This window comes from Mauremys reevesii, linkage group 7, assembly GCF_016161935.1.
Source record: "Mauremys reevesii isolate NIE-2019 linkage group 7, ASM1616193v1, whole genome shotgun sequence".
Taxonomy (NCBI): Eukaryota; Metazoa; Chordata; order Testudines; family Geoemydidae; genus Mauremys; species Mauremys reevesii.
This window is the reverse complement of record NC_052629.1, coordinates 41,163,891-41,188,363: the sequence shown is the minus strand read 5'-3', so window position 1 is coordinate 41,188,363 and position 24,473 is coordinate 41,163,891. Positions and strand designations below refer to the sequence as shown.

At 45.4% G+C, this 24,473-nt stretch overlaps 1 protein-coding gene across 4 annotated transcripts in view; it reads right to left on the bottom strand.

Annotated features, from left to right (window-relative positions):
* The window catches only part of SLC29A3 (solute carrier family 29 member 3), a 37,417-nt gene extending 13,102 nt beyond the window's left edge, over nt 1-24,315 (bottom strand). For 2 of the 4 annotated variants that reach the window (XM_039481452.1, XM_039481453.1), the window contains exons 1-3: nt 20,619-20,987; nt 17,866-18,167; nt 2,111-2,193 (exon numbers count right to left, since the gene is read on the bottom strand). In XM_039481452.1, coding sequence (XP_039337386.1) covers nt 2,111-2,193; nt 17,866-18,167; nt 20,619 — 386 coding nt within the window. In that variant the 5' untranslated portion in view covers nt 20,620-20,987. Of the gene's footprint in view, nt 1-2,110; nt 2,194-17,865; nt 18,168-20,333; nt 20,350-20,618; nt 20,988-24,026 lie in introns of those variants that run through there. The other 2 variants (XM_039481454.1, XM_039481455.1) reach the window with 2 other exon arrangements.
* Nucleotides 24,316-24,473: the final 158 nt, after the last annotated feature.

The following is a 24,473-nucleotide window of genomic DNA, read 5'->3' as shown; positions in this document are numbered from 1 at the left end:
TGGGGAGCTCCAGCCTGATAAAACCCCAGGCTGCAGGCCTTGGTGAAGGCCTATGAAAGGGTACTGGGGCTGCAGAGGGGCAGCCCAGAGATAGGCAAAGGCAGCAGGTCCTAACCCCCCCTTACCCATGAGTGGTTTACAGACTGCAGTCCACCCCAGTGAGCGGGGGCTAGATGATGATTGGCAGTAGCCACTGAGGCAAGGTGGGGATAGAGGGTTGGGGGTTCCCCTGGGAGGGGAGACCCAGAGACAGTGGGTTGCTGCTGGGGGCAGAACCCTGAAGTAGAGAGGTACCGGGATCCAGGAGGGACACGGGGACCAGCGGCGGGCAAGCCACTGGCCTGCAGAGGGCTCTCTGGGCTGGAAAGAGCTAATTTCCAAGACGACCAGCAGGAGGTGCCACGCCGGTAAATCATCACCCCGCCACAAATACATATAGGGACCATCATTCGAAGAAGAATCACTGATTCCAGGGACCTGTACTCAGTGGTGAGCTGCAGCCGGTTCGCGCGAACCAGTTGTTAAATTTAGAAGCCCTTTTAGAACCGGTTGTTCCCCGTGGGACAAACTGGTTCTAAAAGGGCATTTAAATTTAACAAGCGCTCCCTGCTGCCCGGCCCCAGCTCACCTCAGCTCTGCCTCCACCTCCTGCCATGAATGCTCCTCCTTGCTTCTCCTCCCCCACTGCTTCCCGCGAATCAGCTGTTCGTGCGGGAAGCCTGGGAGGGCTGAGAAGCAAGCAGGCTTCCCCGGCCCAGGAAGACGATGCTGAGGTAGGAAACTAGGGAGGGCCGTGTGCCCCGGCCGGACCGACCCACGTCCCTGCCCCCGGCTGCATCCCTCCCCAGCCCCGCGTCCCCGGCCGCCCGGCTCCGCCCACCCCCCCCCCCGGCCCCGCTGTGCCCCCACCTACCCGGATGCCCGGCTCTGGGCACGGCCCCCCAGCTCCAGCCCGGCCTGGCCCCGTGGCTCCAGCCACCCCTGCTGTTTTGCCATGGGGCCGGGCTTCGGCAGCGCAGGTCTGGGCGTGGCGGCGGCCCCGGCTGCCCAGCTCCAGCTCTGGCCGCGGCCCTCCCTGGCTCCACCCGGCCAGCCGCCTGGCTCCGGCCGCCGGGCTCCCGCCACATCCTCTGGCTCCGGCCACGCGACTCCTGTCCCGGCCCCGCGTCCCCGGGCTCCCGGCTCCAGCAGCGGCCGGACTGTAGCGCCGCCAGCCACGTCCAGGCAGCGCGGGAGGGGGGCAGGGAGGGGTTTTGGAGACAGGGTAGGGGAGTTTGGGGGGGGGGGGCCAGAGGGCCGGGAACAGGGGGGTTGAATAGGGGCAAGGGTCCTGGTGGGGCAGTCAGAAAGGATCAGGGATTGGATGGGGCGGTGAGAGGCAGTCTGGGGCAAGGGTTCCTGGGGCAGTCAGGGGACAGAGAGAAAGGGTGGTTGGATGGGGCAGGGGTCCTGGGGGCCATCAGGAATGAGAGGAGGGGTTGGATGGGGCGGCGAAGGGTACTCAGGGTACAGGGAAGGGGGGTGGATGGGGCAGGGGTCCCTGGGGTGGGGAGGCATCAAGGAACGCGGGGGGTTGGTTGGGGCAGGAGTCCGGGGGGGGGGGGGCATGATCCCTCCTGGGGTGAGGAGGGAACCGGTTGTTATGATTTTGGCAGCTCATCACTGCCTGTACTACGTTATAAACTACAGTACCATTCAGAACACAGATTTCAAAGGGAAATGTAACACAGAACTTAATACTGTATTTGACCTTTTTCTACAGTGGGCTGTTATTTCTCTGAAAAACTATTATCACACAAGAGAACATATAGATGAGTTTGCGCATAGAACTGTTTCTGTGCCTGGTCTAATACCTAAGAGGTGTTTTGAGTGGGCTTTGCTGTGGAGACAGAACAGCAGAGTGAGTCTCTTTCATAAGCAGTTTAGCTAACATTTTTTTCTGGTTAAATGTAGTTCCCCCTTAGATGTTTCAGCTTGACTTCAAGCCCACTGCTGGGCTAGCACTAAAGACTAGAGAAAAGGGTGGAGTGATTGGACTGCAGAGGGAGCAGGCAAGCCTGGAAATGGTGGTGCTTAATGCATCCTGGACTGGAGATGTAACTGCACTTACCTGTTGACTAGCACAAAGTTTCCAATCAGGCAGAGCACCGAAGGCACAGTTGAGGCAATGGAAATGTAACTTTCAAAGTAGTCCTGCAAAAAGCAACAAAGGCATTTAAAACCAAAATCAGAAACAAATCTAGCTACGCACTACCTCAGAAACCTCCTATACAAGTAGCAGTGAGCAAATCAAGAACACCAAGACAAAGTTCTCAGCTGCCATACCATCATGTCTGTGGGCCTACAGACTGAGCTGCAATTTACCAAACTTATTTCTAATGCACTTGTCTTAATCTTCCAGCTAGTTACTGTGTTAGCTACCATAAACAGTATGAGCTACTAAAATATTTACTGCATTAATATCTGTCAAGGTTGATTCCCCACTCTGGCACGTCGAATGCAGAAGGTGGGGGTCTGCAAGGTTTCAAAAAATTAATTATGGCCACTCCAGGCTTGTATTAAACTTCCAAGGATACAGCTTCTCTCTGACCTTGGATGGGTAGATGCTGCCACCACCCAAATGCAAACCCCTTGGAACCCAGGAAGGCACATTTGGGAATTCCTTCCTGTGGGGTACCCTCAAGCCCTTTTACACACACACACACACTCTCTCTCTCTCTCCTCCCCCCCCTTCCTGGGAAGAGCTAAGAAAAGAAAAGAAAGGAAATTAGTTGCTGATCCCAGCTAATTAAACAGCATACGCTCAAACCTCTTAGGACATAAAAATCCAGTCCTGTTCTTAAAAAAGGTAAATTTTATTAAAAACAAAAAGAAAGAAAATATATTTGGAACTCGGGCTTTTGCTAGATTTTAAAAGAACAATTCCAAAAATTAAGCATCCAAAATAGCTTTCTTGAGGGTTCAGCTTAAAGTTTACAAGCAAACAAAAGCATCTGGTGTTAGCACAGAGGAGTCCACTAGCCATAGGAAATAAACCTAATTGTGCCTTTCTAAACATTTCTGATCTGCTTACATATTTGGGTTGTTAAAAGTAGTTCTAGATATGATCTGATTATCTGGCTTAAAGCGTCTCATAGCATAACTGCTCCCTGTTCCCCTCTTTCCCTGAGAACAGACAGACAGACAAAGGGAAGTTTTTTCCCAATTTTAAAAAGTCCTAGCCCTCCCATTGGCTCTTTTGGTCAGGTGCCCACTCTTTTCCTTTTACCTGTGGGCTTGTTAACCCTTTACAGGTAAAGTAAGTAGAGAACCACCACCAAGAGGGACTCCATAGCCAACTGGCTGGCTGGGTGTCCACAAAAGAGAGCTATCCCTCCTCTCATTTATCACACTATCCCCCTGGAATGTATGTAGTATGGTGATTTGTTCAACCCTGGCAGGGTAGAGTAAGTATGTGCATCTGGGGAAGTGAAACAGCAGGTCAGGTCCCCCTAATCTAACAAGGGTTTAATCAATGGCTGAAACAGCACAAGCGACTAAATATATCCATATTCTTTAAGACAGTGGCTGATTCCAGAATGGCTCAACTGATCACTGACCTCTAGTGTATTAACCAGGCTAGACTCTGCATTCCAAGCCCTGGTGGGCCAAGCAATGGCTGTTGTGGTGTGTTCCCCCACCCCAACTTTGTCACTATATCCTGCCGAAGAAAGTTCACTCCGAACATAGCTGTCTTCTCTATTACTTACAATATGGCATGACATTTAACCACCAAATACATTTCTCTCTCCATCACAGCACATGCTCCAAAGCATTTTATAGATTAGATGGTGAAGGCAGACTGGAAACTTTCTTTTACATGGTCTCATAACTCAAGAGCAAGGGGCCATTTAATGAAACTGAAAGGTGGCAAATTCAAAACTGAAAAAATAAAATACTTGTTTATATAACATACATACACAGTGACGCTGTGGAACTCATTGCCACACAATGCTACTAAGGCCAAGAGTTTAGTAGGATTCAGAAAAAGATTAGACGTTTATGTGACTAACAATAATATCCAGCATAAAAACAAACCAACATTGTGGAAGAGCTATAACCCCTCAAACTTCAGGGCTTAAGCCAACCTCTAACTACAGAGGGTTAGGAGGAAACTAAAGGTTTTCCTGGGCAATGAATCCCATATCTGCCTAGTACACAGTTTCCTATACTCTCCCCCTGCAGCAGGAACAGGACACTGGATTAGATGGACCACTGGTCTGATCCAGTATGGAAAATCCCATATGTTCCTGCACTGCAAATGGAATGACTAATTGACTGAGCAGCCAGCAAGGACATCTCATTAAGAGGTCTTAGTGATTTAGAGCACCTCTGTATTTGTGTGGAAAGCTTGTGTATATGCACACAATCAGGTAGTGATTTGTCAGGCCCTCCAATCCCATGGCCAGGAGCATAAATGGGACCGACGAGGAAAGGGTGGATTGATTTAAATTGAAGTGCTTTAAATCACTAATTTTAATAATGTTTAAAATTACCAAGCAAGAAACCTTGATTTAAAAAATTGATTTTAATCATATTTCGTACTGGTACTTTTAGTTACTTTCCTATAGCTTACTTCTCATTAGTTAGGAACCATTAAAACATGGGGTCAAGTATCAGAGGCGTAGCTGTGTTAGTCTGGATCTGTAAAAAGTGACAAAGAGTCCTGTGGCACCTTATAGACTAACAGACGTATTGGAGCATAAGCAACAAGTGCGTCTGACGAAGTGGGTATTCACCCATGAAAGCTTATAAATATAGCCTTTACACCTCATGTGGTGGGTTGTTTTTTTTGCTATATACCATAGCTATACACATTTACTTAAAAAAAATATAGTGCTTAACATACATTTATTCAGATGATAAAAATGTAAAAATTAAGTATCTGAATAAATGTATGTTAAGCGCTATATTTTTTAAGTAAATGTGTATAGAGCTATGGTATATAGCAAAAAAAAAAAAGAACCACCACATGAGGTGTAAAGGCTATATTTATTTGCAAATCAACGTGTTTTAGTCCTGTGGCACCTTATAGACTAACAGACGTATTGGAGCATAAGCTTTCGTGGGTGAATACCCACTTCGTCAGATGCACTTGTTGCTTATGCTCCAATACGTCTGTTAGTGTATAAGGTGCCACAGGACTAAAACATGTTGACTTGCAAATGAATATAGCCTTTACACCTCATGTGGTGGGGGGTTTTTTGCTATATACCATAGCTATACACATTTACTTAAAAAATATAGCGCTTAACATACATTTATTCAGATACTTAATTTTTACATTTTTATCATGTTAGAAAATGGTGAATGATGCACTTTTTAGTGACTGTGACAAATCACAGTAAAAAAGTAGTCACCTAATCTCTATTTGGATAGAAATTTAAATTAAATTAAACTGCACAAAAACAGTATTTTAATTGTTTTACTAGTTCAATAGAACTACCTTACATGTGGTGGATACATCAGAAAAAAAGTTTATCAGAAAGTTTACTAAAACATGTTGTGCATTTAAAACTAACTGATTTATTAAACAAAGAAAGTATTGTCTGTAGTTAGCAAAGCAAACTGATTGTTTCTGGTTACCATGTCCTCCAAGATTTTAAAACGAGTAGATCTCATCCTTTCACACCTAGTTTTTAATTCATAGATTGGAAGAGGAAAACAAGCTTTCCTGCTTTTTCAACATCCAATTGGTTTCTTAACCTAAAAAGAATTAGTCACTGCACTGAACTAGTTGTATATACTGAAATGAAGAAATCATCCTCTCTGCACTTATAGAAGAGGCTATTGCTGTCCAAAGCTGGTTTAGCACTTCAACAAACTCTGGTTCCAGGTGCTTAGCCAGTGACTTCCACCATTTCAGTGTTGTGATTTTCTTTAAAACTTGATAGCAAATATAACACCGTTTAATATTATTTTTTTGTTTTTAATATAAATGATTTTAATAGATCATAGGCTTAACATAGGTTTTCATCACTTCAAATAGGTTTATTTAAAAAAATCTGTATTTAATTTAAATTAAAAATCTGTATTTTTTTAAATTATTGATTTTATCCAACCCTGGACAATAAGTACTTTCCTCCCACCCCAATTCCCCTACACTACAAAGCTATGATGGAGCAATTTACAGAGCTGTTATTATATGCTGGGCTGCCAAAGGTCACTTTGTGTTTCAGGCCAGCCTTGTCTATAGTCTAGTATGTTTCCACATCCATGAGAATTAGCAGCTATTAATCTGGGATTGTATTATTTGCTAGAGAGCGACAGACGGGCAAGGACAAGGTGGCTAGGAAAGAAAATGAAGCTTTTAATTGGAGACCTTTGAACTTCCACTGCAAGAATTCAAGGCAGAACGAAGAGTAGGTGGAAACAGACACAAGACCCCAATTAATTTCAACTTTCCGTTCCTTCTCCCCCTTCTCCTAATAGCAGTGGATGCCTTTTATTAGGATTCCTTCATTTTTTAAAACCTTGGCTGTTTAAGAAGAGCCTTCACCCAAAACTACGGTGTGTCACAGATGTACCCCTTTGGTTCCATCCCCAGAAGAATGTTGGTTGCCATCTAGCAAAAGATTGTCTCCTTCAACAGCACTGCACCTATTCACATTGGCCTCCATGGAGAGCACATATGCCCAACTCAGAACTAATCTGATATCTATCTCAGATACATATGTGGCCCCCATTACCATAGTAGCATAGCACCTCACCATCTTTAACGTATTTATCCTCACAACATTTCTGTGAGTAGGAAAGTGCTATTAGCCCCATTTTATAGATGGGGAACTGAGGCAGAGAGAGACTAAGTGGGTATCCTTAATCCTAGACTAACCATTGTCCTACCTTCCTTCCCTTCATGAACACTGATGTAAATGAGGGAATAAATAGGGAACACTGATGCAAATGAGGCTTTTTGTCTGGAGCTCATGACTGGTAGCCACAATCTGCAGAGTTTCTAATACTCTGATGTTTATTTTCTCTTTGGCCTTGGGCAAATCCTTTAACCACTTTGCCTCAGTTTCCCCACCTATCAAATGGGAATGACGACGCTTATTTGACTCACGGGTGTGTTGGAAGATTTGTTTATATGGAAGTACTATACAAAAGCATTATTGTTAATTAACTAAACTGAAAGTTTGCAATGATTAATCAAACCTATTTCTTCCCTCTTCATCCACAGTTATTTGGGCCCTGCAGAAAACATACCCTGTAATACTAAGCATCTGCAGCTAGAAAGAAGGCATGTAGAGCACACCACACACACACACGCACTCTATGTGAAAGGGCCAAAGACTCGGACTCAAATGTACCTTTACTGTATTTGCTCATGTATCATCTACGCCCTGGTCTACACTACACAGAGGCAGCCTGGACTCTCAGCTCCCCACATTCCCCCTCTTAGGTCAGTGGAAGCGCTCTTAGTGAGGACGCTCACCACCAACCGAAGGAGGTTAGTGTGAACACAAACCACTGCAAATAAATCAACCTAATATAGGTTGACTTAGGTTTGTGGTGCAGACATGCCCTGAATAACTTGGCTGACATTCAGGTCAATATTTGCAAGTCTGACATAGAGGTCACACCAGGCAATAATATCAATGAGAAGAGACACAGAAAGTAATGACTACAATGAAGGCAATGATTTTTGTGCCAACATCACAGATCAGTATTTGTATTTCGAATTCATTTTATGTGTTGTTATGCTGTTAAAACACTCATTACTTTCCCCCTTTTTTAGGGTGCAGAATTATTGTTTTATTTTGATAGCTTTGCCATCTCAGCTAATAGAAAGGCTTATGTATAGGTCATCATGTGGAGAAGTATATACAGGAAGTGGAAATGGTTATATAATTCTTTGTTACCAATGTACAGAGATGGTGCTTTATTGTGGCCAAGAATTAGAAGGTACTTGGCATATTTTCCCTTTATCTGAAATGTTCCTTATTTCTGAGACTTTGAACCATAGTCTTTTACTCAATTTATGTGCATGCTCATTTACTTTCTCCCATAAAGAGTTTTACTGTAAGCAGCAAAGAATCTAATAAACACTGCTTACGATTTCACACAGAGAGTGAGACACAAATACATGAATCTACTACAGCTGTAGTATGAATGAACAGACTCCAAACACAAAGATGTGGGAAATGGGATGTGGTACAGGAGAGTACAATTATAAGAAAAATGTAAATTTAATTGTTAAAATTTAGCCTTGTTTGTGGATTTTTTTTAAAGGGATGCTGTCACCATAACTATCACTCTCATATTCAGCTTTGTGAAAACAAGGCTTTATTAAACTTTTGACCAGTAGAAATGTTTCCACATTTTAGAAAATCCAATTAAAGTAGCTGGATTTCAATACTGTAGGGAAGTGATCATCTGTTTTACACACACGGTAAAATTTTCTAAGTGATTTAGGACCTTAAGTACCATTGACTTAGATGCTTTTGAACTTTACTCCACAGCAGCAAGGGCCAGATCCTGCTGTTCAAGGCCCTAAAAACCTGATAGTAAAAGAAATTTGATTGCTAGCATCCATGCCAAAAAAGTGTATAAAGCAGAGTACAAACACTACCAAGTACTGTGTATTGAATTCTTCAAATTCTTTCACTTTGAATAATCTAAGGGGTTATTAACATAATTGTTGACTGTGTTAATTTAAAACATAATATATTATAGCATCACAGATGCTAGAGATAGAAATAGATCTACAGCATTACATCATTACATGCTCCAAGGACAAGGATGGCACCTCACAGAACATTTGCTAGTACCCTGACCAGCCTAGTATTAAATATCTTCAGGGACGGATCTTCCATGACTTTCCATAGAAGACTATTTCCCAGACTATTACATTTTGCTGTTGGGAGATTACCATCTTCTATGCCCCAGAATTCAGCCTAATATTTTCCTTTTCTAAATGTCATAATTGCTTCTACTCATAACCCCTTAGTCCCTCTTAAATAAGCCTTCCCCCAGCATTGGTGTTTATATTCTTCACGTATCTGTAGATTTATATTCTGTCCCTCCACCCCTGCCCAGCTTCCTAGTTCAGCTACACTGTATACATTTCATTCTTACTGTTTCCTGGTTTGTCTACATCAGAGCCCAATACAATATTCCAGTCATGGTGTCACCAGAACAGGGGGGCGGAGGGGAGGCTGTCACCTCTCCATTCTGTGATGCAATGACTACGCATGCAGCACAAAACAAGCATTTTGCTTTGAAGAGGAAAAAGAGAATGCCAAGCAGCCAGCTGGGCTGATTTCAATCACATTTATAAAAGGGGGGGGGGGACTTTTCTCCAATCTCCTATACAGTTCACATCAACCCAGAAGGAACTCAATCACGAGCATTCTAAAATCTATGAGAACTGAGGTTTATAATGGAGAGGATGACCAATATTAATTACAGCATCTTCCAACACAATACTGCGATCTCTGCATATGCGGGATGTTATTCAAACAGCATACTGGGTACTTTAAAACAAAACAAAACCACGAAAGTAGCAAATTAGTCACTAGCTTCAGCAGACTCTGCTCTGTGCTGCCAAAATGCTTCTGCAAAGTAGTTTTTATTCAGCTACAACCTAAACTTGGCAGCAGAGGCAGCTGGCTCCTGCTGAGCTAGAAAAGCAATTCAGGCCCAGGGTGGCGGCTCAAGGCACTAGAGCGTTACCTGGATTACAGGGGCATGAAATTAGCAGAAGCAAGCAGTTGGAGCCAAGAAGAGTTTGCAGTTGTAAACTCATCTTTTGATAGCAGAGTTGTACTTCTGATGACTCTGCAGGGGTAGCACACTACTCCTACCCCAAAAGCCTGGGTAGTATCAGCTCCAAAGCCGGCAACACTGGAAAACCCTGTAGCAAGGGAGTCAACACCATGCCACTTGCCTGACAGGAGGATTCATGCCCCTAGTGATCAGAACTAGACGCCTTTCAAATCTGACATACAGAAATGAGCATCCTAATAAAAAAGCAATGATGGTCCTCAGACTAAAGCACAGGACTGGGAGTCAAGGAAACTTGGGTTCTCCTCCCATCTTTGCCACTGACTTCCTCAACAAATTAGGTAACCTCTCTGTGCTGTAGTCCCTCTACCAGTAAAAAAAAAAAAAAATACTTCCTTCTCTCTCAGGCATGTTGTAAGGCTTAATTTAAGTTTCTACAGTACTTTGAAATCCTCAGATGGAAGTCAGTGTAATTAATCGCATTTTACACTAAATTCCAAACAGAGCCTTTTATCTCTAGTAACAGGCTTGACTCCAGCCAATAATCTTGGTGCCTTAAAATTCAATGGCCAAGATTTTCTTACCAATGCCCAAATGACAACTACAGGAATTGTTGGGTTCTCAGTGCTTTTGAAAATCAGCCCATTTGTTTAGGTGCCTACATACAAATTTAGCAGCCTAACTTTAGGCACCCAAGTTTTGAAAATGTTGGCCCAAACGTCCAGAAGGGGGATTCCTCCCTGACAGTTGTAAAAAGGTACATCCTTCCTGCAAGACAGGTGGGATTTTAAGGCTCCAGGGCTGTAGATTGGTAGTAACCAAAGGCTACCACTATCTGAGGATGGTTGGTGCAAAATATGGTTGCCGGCCCTTGTTGACTATGAAACTAGATTGAGACCACAAAATCTGCCCTACCAAACCACCATTTACAGTCTCAGCAGACACACAAGAACAGAATGGGCACAGAGACTAGACTACCCCTTCCACGCCTAGAGATATCTCCTCCAAGTCATGAGGACAGCACAAGGTGGGATACTGGAAGCCTGCACTGCTGCCGACTATGCTATATTTAGTCTGTAGATAGAGGATTTCATCCTTCAGGTCTGGCAAGCCACCACCTTTCACAGTCAACAAAATTCACTCAGAGTGGGATTTTCAAAAGTGAGTAAGGAGCACAAATCCAGTTGCTTCTCAAGGCGGCAAATGACTTAGGTATATGAATAAAGGGGATCTGTGCTCCAAATTCACTTAGGAGATTTTGAAAATCTCACTAGTGTTCAGAAAGAAAATCTATTTCCTTGTTTGAATTCAACCCTCCTGCAATCTCCTCTGATGTGGTTGAATGCAGTAGAGAGGAAGGCTTTCCGGGCAAATATCAAGCCATCAGCAACTATATTGCAACCATCACACCCTAGTTATTTCTATTTGCTTAAATATCCATAGAAACCTCACCCACATGAATGAGTTAGTAACCCATGAGCTTCTAATAAACCATGACATAGCACTTCACGCTGATCCCCAGAGTTTGTTATTTAAGGAGCTTTAGGAACCGAAACAATTACCACACAAGGACGTAAAACCAAAATTAAATTAGTCAAACTGGCAAGAGCTAGATTTCCATGAGAACTGGTTGGAATCTTTTTTGCTATTTTCAAAGCTCAGCTCCACTTCTCAGCACATAGGCTGTAACACCTAAGAGGTTGCTAGCCATCAAACTTGCTCCCATTCCTTATGCACAGGCATCTGCTGAGATGGATTTGCTCAGCCTCTTTGCAACTGGTCCTTCTCAGACACCACATAAATTGCTGCACTATTTCCTGAAGTGCTGCACGGACTAGTGCAAAGTATTCTGGGGTGAATTTGAGGAAAGCCAGTTGCAAATGACTGAACATTAATTTATTTACTTATTGGCATATCTATAGCACTAATCCCACAGTGTCCAAGCACCTATGGGTTCACAATATGAAAGGGAGAAAAATGTTGATATTCTGGCATGAACATGTTAAGTCATTTCACTATAATGGCTGAATAAAACTAAGAAATGGGTTTGCTTTTCTGGAAATTAAATTTAGATTATAGACTTAAATACTGAAATTAATTTGGAGGATGAAGACATACAAGCTCACTCTCATCACAGTTCTCAAAGTCAGTGTCATGTTCCACAAGGGCAGAATGTGGAATGAGTCCAAAATTCATTTTTGAATGGACTCAATTTCCATCACATGGTGATGAGGCAGCACAACTTTGTGATGTGAAGGCTTGGAAACCCATCTCTCCACTGCAAAGAAATTCTATAAATTGACTTTCTTTTTTTCATGTTCTTGTGAATCCCACTGGCATTAAGCATCCCACTGCTTCTGCAGCAAACTAACTAAAACCTCTGACCCCACAATGTAGGTTATAAATTCTGATATTGGTACCTTACCAAGGAAGTAAACAAAACCAAACCAGGTTCATTTCTGCACCAGTGAATACACAGGAATGAGGAAGGAACTCAGTATTTCCTATATGAAGAACAAAGTACGTACGAAACAAAAAACATGATCTCCAAGCTAAATAGTGGGCTGTGCCCTTCAATTAGGAATACTCTGGTCCTTAAAAGTGCTGGGTAACAGTTTTCAGGAAGAAGAAAACATGAGGCCATTTCCTCATTCTGATTAATTACTTTCTTTACATTTCCAATTAATTGATACCTATAAAGAAGCCAAAGGTGATTTTACTTCCTCTCTCAGCTTCTCCTTCCATCCCTGCTCTCCATGAGAATGCCTTACCACAAGAGATCATTGCATCAGCATCTTCAGGGGGCAAGAAGGCATCAGCAGAGAACTCTATTGAAGAAGCTGTGAATGGCACTGAGCTGACTACTGGACAAGCAAGTAGCCTGGATCTTAAAAGCACTGATACAATTTCCCCTTCCCAAAACCACCTAAGGAAGAATGACCAGACTCCACTTAGGGATATTTAGAGGCCTAGGTAATAAGTTGGTGATTTCAGTCCATTTCCTAGTGGAGAGAGGTCCACTTCAGACAAAATGCAACTGCTCTTTCATTGGCAGAGAGATCAAGGGTCAGATGGACATGGTGACTGTATTACCCTCACATCCCTAGAAGGGTGGTCCCTTCAAATCAGGGGTACAGATATGATCTTCTGGGTGGGGCACAGACTAGGGAAAGCTTCTACTGCTCCTGCCTTTGCTATAGCTGGTGTGTGGATAAATAGAGGCTTCAGGCTTGGCAAGATAGCACTTTTCATGAATACTAAATTATTTATAAAAGAGAGAGAGAGAAAGATCATTCCAAATAAGACTAAAAAGACACTAGTTAATCAATAGTGCTCTATGGATGAACCTTGCCTTAAAAGTAGGGAAGAAAATGAAACAGTTTGAGAGAAATCCTAACCCAGTGGTTCGCAACCTTTCCAGACTACTGTACCCCTTTCAGGAGTCTGAAGTCCAAGCCCTGCCACCTGGGCCTGAACCATGTAATTTCATCTTTGCGGGGGCTGTGGCGTGGGACCCCAGGCAGTTGCCCTGTTTGCCACCCTCTAACACCGGCCATGCACTTGTGACTGCCCCCCACCCCCACCCCCAAGGTTTGCAATCTCCAGATTGAGAAACTGATCTAGATGACAGGTTTCAGAGTAGCAGCCGTGTTAGTCTGTATCCGCAAAAAAACCAGGAGTACTTGTGGCACCTTAAAGACTAACAAATTTATTTTAGCATGAGCTTTCGTGAGCTGCAGCTCACTTCTTCGGATCTAGATGAGTTGACGTACCCCCTGGAAGACCTCTGCATTCCCCCAGAAGTACACGTATCCCTGGTTGAGAACCACTGTCCTAACCCACCCAAAATGAGAAGTTAGGCAGTAAGGAAGGGTGTGTATCCCAAAATGAAATCACAAAATGTCCAACTGAAAAGTTCTGAACCATGCTACAAATACAGAATGCATTTTTTCTCCTTTGGGGAAGTCCTATCATCTACTTTCTGAAATACCTCATCCACTCAATCCATTTCTCCTCTTTCAAAGTGATATGAGTGTGCTAGGGCCTAATGTGGCAGCACAATATTAAACTCTGGAGCAAAGGAGGGAAGGTAGACGCAACATATAGCAATATTTTTTTACTTGAAAAATTAATTACAATTGGCTTGGATAGGAACTCTCATGTGGAATGAAAACTGGCTAAGTGACCATAATCAAAGATTAATAATAATTGGCAATGTGACAAGCTGGGGGGAGGTGTATAGAGTGCCACCTTAGTGATCATATTAGATCAGATCTTTATTTAACATCTTGATTAATGCACTGAAAGACAAGAGTAAACAGCATGTTAATGAAATTCACAGCTAACACCAAGTTGGGAGATGTTGCAAATACTACTGAGGAAACAGATTAGAAAGGAGGCTTTAGATTAGAAACGGGCAGAAGATAACAAAATGGGATTTAATTTGGGCAAAGGCAGGATAATATATCTGCCAGTTGGTGCCCCATTGTACTAGGTGCTGTACCACCACATAGGAAGCCCCAGCCCCTGCCTCAGAGTTTACAATCCAAGGCCCTGATCCTGCAATCTGATTACATAGACATCCCCCGATCTTCCTATGTATCTGGATACTTCTGTGGCCCTCACAACCACTGTAACCAAATGCCTCTCTTTCCCCACACTCCCCTGCTACTAGGCCCTGGTCTACACTGCGGGGCGGAGGGGGAGAAGAGGGGGTGTCAATCTAAGTTACGCAACATACTTAGATCGACTCACTGGGTTGTCTTCACTGCGGTGAGTCGACTGCTGCTGTTCCCCTGTCAACTTTGCTTGCGCCTCTTGCAGCGCTGGAGTACAGGAGTGGACGGGAGAGGGCTCGGGGGTTGATTTATCGCGTCTAGACTAGACGCGATAAGTCAATCCCCGCTGGATTGATTGCTGCCCGCCAATCCGGCAGGTAGTGTAGACATACCCTAAGAAGCAGGCTTAGGGTGTTTTAAAATGAACAAATGAATGAATGAGGGTACTATTGTGGGAAAATCATGACAGAGATAGATCTTTTTTTATTCTGAATGCAGTAAGCTTATTCCTACATAGAATCCCAATGAAGTCAATGGGGCTGTGGCCCCATAGATCAGATTGCAGAATCAGGACCTAATTTAAAATGAAGTGCAACAAACAATAAGAGGAAGGGGCTCGGGCGGGCTCAATCTTCGGTCCCCCTCCTGGGGTCATGTGGTAATTTTTGTTGTCAGAGGTGCAATGGAGTTTGAGAACTGCTGGACTAGAGTTAAACGCCATTGGAATGTTAACCTCAGTGCCCTGGTCAAATTTCAGGCTCAAGTTATATTCTACCCAACTAAATTCCTTAGAAAGGTAATATACACTTCCTGCTCTGAACTGTTGCATAGAATTCCTGTGCATTGTTAAATAATTATGTTTCAAACTAGAGTTTGCTACCTTTGAGCAGTTAGTGAGGTGATCCATGTATAATTTTTTATATCAGTTTGCTAAATTTAGGCAGTGGTTTGTGACCCTTTAGGATGGAAGTCATATAAATCATTATGATTAAAAGACATTAGCGACTGATGGAAATGCTAACAGGAGTAGACAGAAATGTGTTTTCTACCTGAAGAAACCAAGGAGCAGCAAAATACATCCAGCCTAAGAGTTCCCAAGCCATTACAAGCTGTACTGCTCAGGTGGGTTATGAAGACTTTCAGATTGTCAGGATTGCTCTGGCTCAGTGAAGCTTCTCTTGCCAACATTGACTTTGGAAAGCAACACTCAGAAGCAGAATTGGAATGAATTCTTTTTAGTGCAAAGAAATGATCTGACTGCAGGTGCTTGTGATGCCAGGTGTGTTTGTGTTCACCCACAGGAGCTTTCAGACAGAGGCATCAGAGTAGCACCTCTTGCAGGGAACTCAAGAATCCAGCAGCAATGAGAAGTGAAGAAACAAGGAATTAAGAAGAAAAATGCAATGTAAAACACAAAACCGCTTTCTCTAATGGCAAGTTTGCTTTTCAAGGTTTGGACCATGAATCGAGAGGTGACAAGTTTCTCATCTCACATGCCAAAAGCCAGAGGCTTAATGCTGTAGCAGGTACTACATTCACACCTGCCAGCATTTGGAAAAAACCTGTACTGAATCATAAGGTGGCCTACAGAATTGTAAACAGGACCTGGAATAGGCTTAGCGTCATAGAAGTTCAGCTATAATTGTCATTTGCCAAGTCCTGCTGTCATGATTCCTTTTGCCTCTAAGGTACATGCTTCATCACTAGGTGCACAGGGGGAAGATGTCGAAAACAGCACAACGCCTCTTTAGAGGGCCATGTTAGTACTAATCTTGTCTCCAGCAAAGCAGACAGACACCGTGTGCCTCCTGTCTTCCCTATGCATGGTGAAACATCTTATATAACCAAACTGACTATAAAGTGTCTATTCCGAATACGGCCAGAAGCTACATAGTGCAGCAGCAATCCAGCTCCAAACTGCAGCCCAAACAGATGTTAATTTTATCTGATGAAGCTGATCTGAGGAAGGCCGTCTGGCCTTGGATTTCTCAAGGTTCCGTGCTTCCATATAACAAGATTTTGCTACACTGAATAGTAACTGTCCAGTACAAAGGAATCCCTTCCCACCCCCCGTCCCCTAGTCAGTGAATCTGAGAGATATACTCCCAACTTTAAGAGCCGTTATTTTGTGGTGACACCTGAATCAGGAATGAGATTGTCACCAACATTCCTAATTCTTGAATTTAAGAAGAGCAGGAAGTTAACTCCATAATCTACCATGTCTCCTCTCACAACTAAGAATTATTTTTACTTTTTTTGTTATAGTCCACAAGCTACAAGAGTTTTCTTTCCACACACACCTTAACAGAGTGGCCAGAAGGTTTCAAAATCTAAAATAGAAGCTATTTATGAAAATTGGTTTTTGGACAGGAGTGGGCTGTGTGTGTGCACGCACATGTTTCCATAAGGCAACCGTCTACAGACGCAGTAACCATTCAGTAGGACCCAAGTACAGCAATAAATAATGGTAGCTGAACGTTGCATTATTAGGTCCCGTCTGACCTATGCACCTAACTTTGAACATGGCTATCGCTAAAGTGGTGTCCTCCAGTTCTATATTTAATTGTTTCTGTGCTGAACTGTCTTTTGGAAAGCAACACACAGTGAAATTACAGGAGAAGGGAAATGGAAGTTCACTTTTAAGAGGAAATGGAGAAATGTAGTGAATAACTCCAGATCTAACAACAATCACTGCCTATCAGAATTTATGATGTGAGCTTTTGCACTGAAGCTGAAGCACACAATCAACTCTGTTTAATTAAAACATATTTGTGAATGAAAAGCATAGTGAACAAAGAGCTAAAGCTGAAAGTGTATTTTATTTAAATCCAGCTAAAACTCCAAAATAGTATTAGACTCGCTTTACAAAAATTCTAACCTTTTAAAAAAAAAAAAAAAAGTTAGGTGGTCTGAAAAGGAATAGTTATGAGATCCAGAGTTTTCCCAATGTCATATAATCTAACTTCACCTTCAAATTTACAAAAATATATGCAAAAGTCAAAACATATTAAATTTGTAGGCTATAACTGGAGACAGATTCCTTGAATAAGAAATAAGATTTACTTTTAAAGTAGAGGAGGAATCATAAGTGAACTTCAGGTAAAAGTTCTAAACATAAAAAGAGGTTTTGAAAGTTGTGTTTATAGCAAATTTAAAAAAAAAAACAAAAAAAAACCCCTCTCTATTCCAAGAGATACAGTATGTAAAACTTCAGAGGGATTTGTTTATTTTATTTATTTTTACAGAAGTGCCAAAGGGATGGAGGGGAAGAAATCAAGTTTATAACAACAACTAGTTTCAACTTTTAATTATAGAGCAGCTATTGCCACTCCTTAGTTCTGAGTGACTAACAGGCCCATTTTAGAGAACACCACTGCAGTTTAAACAATATGAAAACAGAAGTCAGTTGCCTCGACCCCAGTACCTAGTATTCCTGTTAACCATTGCTAAGATTAAAATACAGAGAACCTAGACACCTTGGACTTAGTGGCTGACGCAAGCGCTAGCACACTGACATTAAGTGGGAACCCATCATACTCACACGGAGATCAGAGACTCCATGTCCCTTTGGATCCTGCTGATTGGAGCAGTTCTGAAGTTTATATATCCAGTATTGTTTTGCTGTGATAAAAAAGTTCCAAGGCAACAGAGAGCCAATACCCAGGATGAAAAAAATAACATAGGCACCATTTAAGTGATCCTTCGGCTTTTGCAGACTGTATCTGTTTCCCACTGGCTCCTCAATCAGAGGCTCTTCTTCTTGGAAAGAGGTATTCACTGGTTTATATGCAGAGTTAGCACTGTGCTGAAATCGGTCATCTCCATCTTCCAAATCAACAGCCACTTCCAGGGGAAAGCAAAGAAAGAGAGAGATTATTATGTATGATAAAAGTAATCATAAATTATATGCCATCTGGATGAAATATCTCAGGAAGCCAAGAAACACAAGACACACATTTCCTGTCAGCTTGTACAGGAAGATATCCCAGTTTTCTCTCTCAGCTCATAGAGAAAGAGGGGCAGTGTGGTCCAAAAAGAAAGCAGGATGAGACTGGGAATTGGGAACACCTGAGTACTAATCCCAGTTTAGCCAACAATTAATTCACTGCGGCCTTGGGCAAAACACTTGATTTCTGTGTTCATTCCCCACCCATAAAGTGGGGAAATGTACCTCACAGGGACGTTGAGAATTAATGGGTTAGTTTGTACGCTGCTTTCAAAGAACAGGGATGTTATTCCAGACTCAGGTACTATGACAAAGAGGAGACATGGTGGTCACTGATCACACACAGTGAACAGGAGCTACAACGAAAGCTGGAAACACCATGACTATGAAGGGTTTAATGTAGAGCGAGATGATGATGGAAACAATGGGACAAAGAACAAGATGAGACACTGAGGGATATGATGCAGTGCATGAGGGGCTACCGGCATGAAGCTCTGCTCACTGGCACAATAGCAGATGGATCCGTTCTAGGGCAAAAGGAAGTTACAAGAAACACTGGGCCAACGACAATAACCCCAAACAAGCATCTAACAAACTGTCATGCAGTCAGACAGGTCTACCTGCTGCAGTATGTGGGGCACATCTGATTGTAGAACATCACTGTGCTTGTTGTAACGGGGATGGAGCCCCAGTAAATAATTACTTGAATGCCAATGCTTTCATGCCCATTGCGTTAATGCAGGAGTGGGCAAACTTTTTGGCCTGAGGGCCTCATTGGGTTTCCGAAATTGTATGGAGGGCCGGTTAGTGGAGGCCTCCCCAAACAGCCAGGCTCCTGCCCCCATCAGACTCCCCCTGCTTCTCACCCCCTGATGGCCCCCCTGGGACTCCTGCCTCATCCACCCCACCTTCTCCCTGTCCCCTGACAGCCCCTGGAACACCTGCCCCTGACTGCCCCCCATCACTCCATCCAAACCCCCTTCTTGACTGCCTCGCTGGGACCCCTGCCGCCACTAAACCCTCCTGTTCCCCACCCTCTGATCGCCCCAACCCCATCCATACCCCCAGCCCCTGACCACCACCCTGAACTCCCCTGCCCTCTATCCAACTCCCCTGGCTCCCTGCCCCCTTACCGTGCTGCCTAGAGCACTGGTGGCTGGTGGCGCTACAGCTGTGCCACCCAGAGCACCAAGACAGGCAGCCGCGCTGCCCGGCTGGAGCCAGCCACATTACCACGCAGCACAGAGCACCAGGTCAGGCCACCGCTCTGTAGCTGCGCTGCCCAGCAAGAGCTCGCAGCCCCGCCCCACAGAGCATTGCGCCAGCAGCGCAGTGAGCTGAGGCTGCAGGGGAGGGAGGACAGCAGGAGAGGGGCCGGAGGCTAGCCTCCGAGGCCAGGAGCTCAGGGGCGGGGCAGGAGGGGCCAGCAGGCTGGATGTGGCCCACAGGCTGTGGTTTGCCCACCTCTGCTTTAATGTCAATGTTTCCATCATTCATAAACCTTCATCACACAGAACAGTAACTCAAACACCTTTCAAGCCCTACACAAGGCAGCATCAGCCTGTGCCTATCTATCCTTAAACCAAGTTCAAAATGAAATCTGATGGGCCATTTTAAGTGAAAGACAACAAAGAAAGTAGCTTAGGGCAAGCCTACACTTAAAATGCTGCATTGGCACTGATGCACCGATAGCTGTAGCACTTTAATGAAGACGCTCCTAGCCGACAGGAGAGAGCTCTCCCCTCAGCACAGTTAATCCAGCTCCCCGAGTGGTTGTAGTTATGTAGATGGGATACACTCTCCCACCGACACAGAGCTGTCTACACAGGACAGGTTGGTGCTCAGGAGGGTGGATTTTTCACACCCCGAGCAATGTCATTACCCCATGTAAGGCAGTAGTGCAGACCAGCCCGTAAGGCAGTAGTGCAGACCAGCCCTTAGCATTTCAGTCGCCTGGGCATGGCGGAGCTCTTAAATCCCAAACCCTTCAACAGACCCTCCTCGCCAGTCGCCACAAGGCAAACGGCCCCTAGGGCTTCCTCCCCCCGCCCAGCTCCTGCAACCTTGCGTGGGGCAGGGGCCCGCTCAGCTCGCCCTTGGGGCTCCCCCCACAGCAGCTCGACAAACGTTGCGTTCAGTCCTGTCAGCCAAACTTGTACCCCCCTCCCCCAGTTTAGCCCCGCTACTGCCCGGGGCGCCCGGCAGCCGGGGCCAGCCGCCCCGGCCCGGCTCGGGCCAGGGGAAGCGCGGGGAGAGGCAGTCGGGCCGGCAGGGAGAGCGGAGCGGAGCGGGGAGGCGGGGCAGGCTCCCCGGCGGCCCCCCAGAAGCGACCGGCAGCAGCCACTCACTGTTGCCGCTGTGAGGCTCCAGCCCCGCTCGGGGCAGCAACGACTCCGAGCCCGGGGTTTGCAGCGGGGCCTGGCCGGGCAGGGCTCCACCGCGCCGGCTCTACGCCGCAGAGCCCTCCCCCGCCTCGCTTCCTAGGCCCGGCCTCCAGCACCGCCCCGGCCGGGGGCTGGGGCGCTCGGCCCTGCCCGGGGGCGGGTTCGCGGGCTGGCTGGCTCTGGGCTGGCCCTGGACTGGCCGGCCTTCCTTGTGCCGTGCCGTGCCGTGCTGTGCTGTGCCCGGCCCCGCAGGGTCCCCCCCGCAAGCAGACAGGACGCAGAGGCGAAGTGGGGGCCACCGGCGCCGAACCCGGGGGAGCCAGCAGGGGCCATGCCCCCTCCACTTTTTAACAGGGGCGAAGTTTGGGGGGCAAAGGGCAAGGCTTTTAAAACGGGGGGGGGGCATTGCCCACGAGGTCTACCGTTGAAAGGCAATTCGGATTAAGGTAGATTGTGAATCGATTCAACACAGTGCTTATTCCCGAATAACTCCCTGTGTGGACACGCTCACGGCAGACTGAGCTTTCTGCAGTTTAGCTCAATCTACTGGATTAAAAGCCCATAGGAACACAGTGTAACCAGCCTGCAATAAGAGCATCCATATGGAGTTATGCGGGAATAGTTATTCCAGGAAAACTATTCCAGAATAACACTATGTGTAACAAGCCTCAGGTGACACACATCCCTCAGAGTCAGCCTCAAATATCCTGTATTTTAATGCTTGTATCTGGTGCCTGACACCCATCATCCACTGAAGAGCCATTCATAAGTGTGGGATCATATTTGTTTGCAGAGATTTTACCATGAGAGACACGCTGTGGTGCTGGCCTTTAAAATTAAGCATTGTCCTATGCTATTTAACCCTAACCCTTTATAACCACAAAAAGTAGGTAGATACCTTGGTACTGAACCAATCTTAGGGAACACCCAAAGCACCATCTTGCAAGCGAAATGGGAAACCAGAGTTCTGATTGCTTGTGGTCATAAAAAAGCATGGGATATTTTGTGCAAAAATAGTGGTGTTCACCTTAATGTCCTGACCAAATTCTAGTGCATGTAATCAGGGCCGGCTCCAGGCACCAGCCGACCAAGCACGTGCTTGGGGCAGCACTTTGTAAGGAGTGGCCAATCTTCGGGTGGCAGGGCGGCACTCAAAGTTTTGTTTGTTTCGGTGGGGCGGTGCAGCGCTCGGGGGAAGGGGGTTGTTTCGGCGGCACGGAGCTTGGGGGGGCGTTGTTTTGGTGAGGCGAGGCAGCACTGGGGGGCATTGTTTCGGCAGAGAGGCGCTTATTTTTTTTTCCCTTGGGGCGGCAAAAAAGTTAGAGCCAGCCCTGCATGTAATTACATTCTGCCTCTCTGAATACCCTATCTAACTGAAATTTCAGGGTATTAGTCACTTTCTGTCCCAAACAACTGTGCAGAGTTGCTTATTCACAACTGTTGAAATTCTACATTCCACCGCAGGGTTGTGGACAAAGTGATCCCTTGCTAGTTTATACAATGCTCTTTGGAATCGTTCAAGAGGAAAGGCACTGTAGAAGTATAAAAACATTTGTAAAACAAAATTCCCATTTTCTTCTATTACTTTCTTCCCTATTTCCAGTTATTGTTTACTAGTGCTACTTCAGTTTTCTACTTCTTCCTCTTTCAGGATAAGCATTTTATGTCTTTCAAATTTCACTTGCTGTCCACACAGCTGAGAACTACAGAAAGATAATTGTTGACTACAGAACTCTCCCGTGGCTTGTGGAAGAGCATTATTATTTATTTACTTTAACACCCAGAGGCCTCATGTGTGCTAAGCACTACACAGACAGCATGAGACAGTTCCCTGTCCCAAAGATATTACACTCTGCAGAGCTGAGCTTGCAAAAATGTACATATGTTTGCCTTTACTTATTGTGATTACTCACACACACAACCAACAAAGGATAGGAAAGGAAAACACTCGAAGAAGAATCTTTATTTAAGCTTACTCAATGTGAAACTCTTCCCTCTTGCTCCCCATTTCCTGTCTTTAAACTCTCTCAGCAATTTCAGCTAGTCTCTACTCACTCCTGTTGAGCTAGAGCTGGACATAATGAAGATTTGTTAACAAGGATACTTGTGCATATGCAAGAGTAGTCTCTAGTCATTAAACAGAAGAGCAACAATAAATGGCAAAAAGTGGATAAAGTTTCAACAATCTAACTAGGAATCAGTACAGAAACAATATCGTGACTTAAGTGACCCTGCACTATGAAGAATCAAAGTGAAGTTTGCAAATAACCCACAGGCTGATTTTTTTTGGTCCAACTTTTTGGTGAATATTTATGGATACATTTGCAGAAAGGAACATTGTCTCACAAACAAATCAAGAATAGGAAAAAAAACCCTAACTAAATGTATCAGCTGTTTTATTTGCTATTAATAAGCTCTAGCAGAAGAATAACTACAAAAATCAGAGTTTTCAAAAAGCCATGTTCAGTCTCATTGTCAGACTATGACATACCAAACACTGGTGAGCTGAAAAGGTATTCTCTTCTGTTTTAGGAGTCTGCCCATTATTCACTTCACTTCCTTGAACACATAAGAGTGTTAAATTTTTTGGTAAAGTTACTGATTTACCTCTAAGTTAAATTTAAGCCAGACACTTTTAAAGCAATTCTTGATTTTTGTCAAGCAAATGAGCTGTGTTCCCCAATTATAGATGTGAATGAAGGCTTTACGGTGCCCCTGAGTCCAATGAGAAGTGGTGCCAGTATGTGAGGGGAGGGAGGGTGTACAAGTGTTCACCGGGGCTCGACCCTCTCCGGGGTGGAGGGGAGCCACACCGGCTCACTACACACCGGGGAGTCCGGGGAAATAGTCTGGCCGGGGTCTCCCTCGGCAGTCCTTGCGGCAGTCGCCTGCCCTGTTGGGTGAGAGGCTCAGACCCTTCAGCAGGGCTGAGCTGTAACAAGAGCTATGAGCCCGGCCCTAGGGCAGGGCAGAGCAACAAACACAGAGTCAGAAAGCTCAGGCCTTTGGTTCAGGGCTGAGCAACAGTATAGTTAAGGCCTGGCCCTAGGTCGGGGGCTGGGGGGCAGCAACCACAGAGTCAGGAAGCTCAGGCCTTTGGTTCAGGGCTGAGTAACAGTATCAGTTACAGTTAGTGGCCTCCTCAGGCCAGGGAGAGGGGGAGTCTGCCACCCCGGAGTGGGGTGGCAGGGGGGGACGCAGGCCCACCCACTCCACTGCGTCCCAGCCCGGGGCCCTAGTAGCGGCTATCACTCCGCTGGTCAGTCAGTGGGGATCCTGACCGCAACACACTGACATAGGCTTCGGTAAAGCCGCAGCCTGACTGGGGTCAGCTGCCCCCGGGCTACTTCCATACTCCCCCTTGGGGCCTACCTGGGTCCTGACATCAGCCTCTAGAGGGTCCATGAGCATGGGCTCATCGTGGCCGGGGCTGGGTGGTAGGTCCGGCAACTCCTCGGGAAAGTCGGCCCAGGGTTGCTCCAGCGGCTCCTCCGGGTAGCAGCAGGCACGCGGCAGCTCCGGCAGCTCCTCCAGGTAGCGGGCACAGGGCAGCTCTGGCAGCTCCTCCAGGTAGCGGGCACGGGGCAGCTCAGGCCAGTCTGGGCAGCTGCCCCGGGTCGCAGAGGCTTCCCAGTCTCGAGCTCGCTGTGGTACATCTGTTCTCTTCGGCAGCAGGCACCTGACTGAGCTCTGAGGGCCGGCTTTTATATTTCCGGGTTGCTGCCTGACCCTTTGAGGGGCGGGGTCAGAGCTCCATAGCTCCGCCCACTCTGGTCTCTGGCTGGGTTCTCCCTCCTCTGGGCAGGAGGGGAGCGACAC